At 44.6% G+C, this 4,280-nt stretch overlaps 1 protein-coding gene across 1 annotated transcript in view; it reads right to left on the bottom strand.

Moving 5' to 3' along the window:
- LOC106821516 (ATP-binding cassette sub-family A member 8-A-like) overlaps positions 1–4,280 on the bottom strand; it is a 27,145-nt gene that overhangs the window by 17,545 nt on the left and 5,320 nt on the right. Inside the window, exons 4-7 of the mRNA XM_014826364.1 lie at positions 2,666–2,806; positions 2,011–2,143; positions 1,372–1,522; positions 902–1,044 (exon numbers count right to left, since the gene is read on the bottom strand). Coding sequence (XP_014681850.1) covers positions 902–1,044; positions 1,372–1,522; positions 2,011–2,143; positions 2,666–2,806 — 568 coding nt within the window. The remainder of the gene's footprint in view (positions 1–901; positions 1,045–1,371; positions 1,523–2,010; positions 2,144–2,665; positions 2,807–4,280) is intronic.

Raw genomic sequence — 4,280 nt, 5'->3', positions numbered from 1 at the left:
ACTATATATAGTATATATATATATATATATATATATATATACATATATCAGGGTGCAAAATTAACGGAAGTCCGGAGACAAATACTCCCTGATTTACTGTCAGACTCCCTGATTTGACATATATGCAGGAGTCCGTGCGACTCCCTGAAAATTCTGCCATACGAACTAGTTCGTTCCAGAGCACGGCCTCACGGAATTACCGTATTTTTTCAGCTAATGTCCAAAGAAAATTTGGCAGACATGCAACTGCATGAATCTTAAAAATAAGCACATGTATGCGTTATTGTTAATATCTGTAATTTTGAACCTCAGACTGCGGACTCCCTCATTTTGCAGCGGACTCCGTCTTTTTGAGGGTAGCGAGTCTGTTGGACTCCCGTGTTCAAAAGTTCATTTCTACCCCTGATATATGAATTCGTGTATATATGTGGAGCAGTAATATCAGTAGCCTATGGGCTGAAACGTCTGTAGCTCTGCTAGCAAGGGTGTGCTGTGATGGTTAGATGTCACTACTTCAGAGATGAAGAATCCAGAGCATGCCAATAAATGTAAATACATGACACGTACATATATGAAAAATATGAAACTATATATAACAAGATGCAAGGGAGGACCAACGGTTAGCACTGAGACACTTCCACACTAAAGGATCAGTGGTTTGGGGCCCACCGGCTGTAACACCCAAGAACAACGCATTCTATGCTCAAATAGCTTCACTATGTCACAGCATGGGTGCTGCATCGCTACATCGAGAGGGTTGGATAGTGCAAACAACCTCACCCTGTAAAACAAGCCAAGCTGCAGAAACCTAAGCAGCACAGTTGACAAAGCGCCATCTAGTTGAGGACCTGGAAGGAACAGTGATTACTTTTTTACCCTCACACGTCAATCCTGTCATTACCTTGATACTGCGAAGTGTGTTCATCCAGCGCACCTTGTGTAAAACCTTAAACTGTTGCCACCAGGTGGCGTGAAGTTCGGTTCCCTCTCGCTGAACGTAGCTGCAGCTCATAACATCTCCGCTAACACCGATTACAGCGCCACCTACAACGAACACATGATGTAAAACACTCGTGGCACCATCTATAGGCTGAATACGGAATCAAAATGAATTTTCATTGGCAGCCTTTCCCATCCCAAGTTGCTATCATGTGAAAGCAAAATGCATGTAAAAATATCTATATACTCGATATTCGACCTAAAAAGATGGAGGTAGAGAGGCACAGGTAGTGAAGGAGTTGTAGAGAGTAAAGGTAGAGAGAAAACAGTAGCGGGGTAAAGGTAGAAAGACAGAGGATACATAACCAAGTCAATCATGAATTGGCATTCATTTCCAGCCTTACGTCTCATAACATTATAAGCACGGCAAACCTGCAGTTGTCCCAGCTCCCTCCTCCTCTTGGATGTTGAACTCTGCGGGGTTGGTATGGCCACCTCGGGACAGCGATCTCTCTAGCCTAGTGTTGGAACTCAACACGCTCCCTTGCCTCTCGATCAGGCGCTGTGCTGGGTTAACACTCTCCTGCAAAAACACAACGTATCTCGATTCCCAACCGGTGTGCTGCGCAAATACTGGCTTAATTACTCCATGGGAGTTAAAACCAACAGAAGACTGTGAAAACATCTGAAGTTATGCTTCCATGAAACTAAACGAAGACAGGGCTGGTTGGTCAGTAGCGAAGAGCTATGTTACCCTGTGGAAGGTATTTTGCAATCATATGCGTAAGGCATACCCACAGTTATTCACCACCACTGTAGCTAATGAGTCTCATGTGACCTAACAAATCATCATGACATCCATTAGATATGCCTTGTCAGACAACAATCACTCAAAATATTTTCACTAAATTTTATAACAATTAGATTAATTGTATTTTAAGATAAATTAGAGCGAATATAAATAGATATCCAGGTCAGTAAAACTCAACTAGATTTATCATAAAGGCAAAACTTCTCTTAACAAGCTTGCATATTCTACCCACACCACTGAGCAAGAAGACACTTTTCTACCTCTAGGATGTCATCGCCTCCCTCCTCTCCAAGCCTCAGGAAGACCTCCTCGAGCGTTGTCATGGCGATGCCGTAGCTTGCGACACCCAGCTCCTCCTTGTCTGTCTCCAGCTGCTCAAACAGTGCAGCAAAGCTGAGGAGAAGCAACGACGACAATATCACGCAGGACAAACGGTGATTAACTGTGATCAATAGTGATTAGCTTGATCAACAATTGCCCCTCCCCACTCCACACACCCTTTTGCATTAGGCTCCCTTCTATAGGGACCTCATTTGCTTGCCCTAATAACCTCACTGCCTGTCTCACCACATACCCTCTCTAACTGCTTCACCACACACACTGGATCCTTGACATCTACCCCACCCCACGGCACTGAACTTTCCTCCTGTGCAACTATTCTAGTATCTGCTAGGGATGGGAAGATACAGGCAGCTCACAAAACTATCTGTATTACGATAAAGCCTTCACGATACCATACCTATCGCGACACTTAAAAAATCTACCTAGCAAACGATACACTCAACCTGCACCAAACTTCACTACCTGCCACACCACACCCTGTAAAAAACCTGCCTATGACATCAGTGTACTTTACTAGTTAAAACGCTGCGTTTCGCGGCTCGACGGGTCACGTGGAAAGCGAGCGAGGCACACCTGCTGATGTCGTTGAGTGGTAGGATGTAGGAGAGCTCCATGCCATGAGCGCGGGCCTGCTGCCCAAGCGGAACATGCTGCCTCAGCGCGGCCACGATCCTGCTGCGGTCACGCTCACACGATGGCTGCGACGTCACGATACTGTGGCAAGACAGTGAGCAGTGTAAGACGGGCGACAAGCATGCAATCGTCTTCACTATGTCATTGATGCTTGCTTGGCGGACATACCTTGCTATGTACCTCTGCCACCAGACCTGCCTGGTTGACATGGTATGTACCATATATATAATATACTGTAATTGTGTGGTTCCGGGGGAAATATTGAATTTTGTGGACATGAGAATATCAATGTAGTACGAGACTGAGGGTTATGGGTAGCATTGATTTTTTAGTCCAAAAACTCACATGTTGCCTGAACAACCGCGAGTAACGATTGTTTTGCTATATGTGTGAAATCGCGAGTATATGACAGTATCACTTGGGCTGACTGTGAGCAGTGTGACAAGCTAATAACAAGAGTAATTCCACATACTAGCCTATGATGTAGTGTAAGTCATCAAATATGAACGGAAACATTACCTAATCAAAAAATATAACCTTTGAACTTAAACGCAGTAATAGTCAATCATCATAGACCAATATCGGTGCTCCCTCTACATACACCCCACACTCAGCAAGGAGCTGGAACAAGTAGCAGACTAGAGTGAGTAGTTCTCACTATCTCAACCACCCTATCATCTATCTCTACCAGCATTCAGAGCAATTTTACTCATCAGCGCACTAAGTATCTGTGTAGTTCTCAGTATCTCCTCCACTCTATCATCTATCTCTACCAGCATTCAGAGCAATTCCTCCTCATCAGCACAGCATGTATCTGTGCGGTTATCGCTATCTTATCCACCCTATCATCTATCTCTACCAGCATTCAGAGCAATTTTACTCATCAGCGCACTAAGTATCTGTGTAGTTCTCAGTATCTCATCCACTCTATCATCTATCTCTACCAGCATTCAGAGCAATTTTACTCATCAGCGGAGTATGTATCTGTGCCATTATCGCTATCTCATGGCGTTTGGCAATGTTCAAGAAAGAGGGTTAATCGCGATCCAATTCAATCTGAAAAGATGCAGTCTCGACTCTGTACTAACAATACGATGTGTTTACGTAAATACGTGCAGACGTAGAGAGTAGCATACGTTAACGTAACAGAGCAAGACTACTACCAACGACTGCACTGCCGTGTACGTGGAATCGAACCACCGAACTCGAATCGCGGTAGTACATAATTCGCGCGCTGCGCGACCGACAAGGTTATATTCCCGCTTGATATCAGGCATGCGCAGTTCTATTAATAGAATTATCCCCGGCTCGCGATTAGCGAGTTATTCCGCCTGTGGAACAAGGGCACAATTATCTCGGTATTTCCATCGCGATTAGCATCGCGGTTTTTCTTGTGTGTGAACACGCCTGCTGCTGACTGTGACTGACTGCTAAATTGTGACCATTACCTGGATTAGTGAAATCATTGTTGAGATTAATTTTGTCCTGGGGCCCGGATCGTGTACGTTGATCAAGGAGGGTCCATCGCTCGCGAATACTATACCACAACACATGC

The sequence above is a fragment of the Priapulus caudatus genome, unplaced genomic scaffold (assembly GCF_000485595.1).
Source record: "Priapulus caudatus unplaced genomic scaffold, Priapulus_caudatus-5.0.1 Scaffold76, whole genome shotgun sequence".
Taxonomy (NCBI): Eukaryota; Metazoa; Priapulida; class Priapulimorpha; order Priapulimorphida; family Priapulidae; genus Priapulus; species Priapulus caudatus.
Note: the sequence above shows the minus strand (reverse complement) of the source record. Positions and strands in the feature narration are given on the sequence as shown.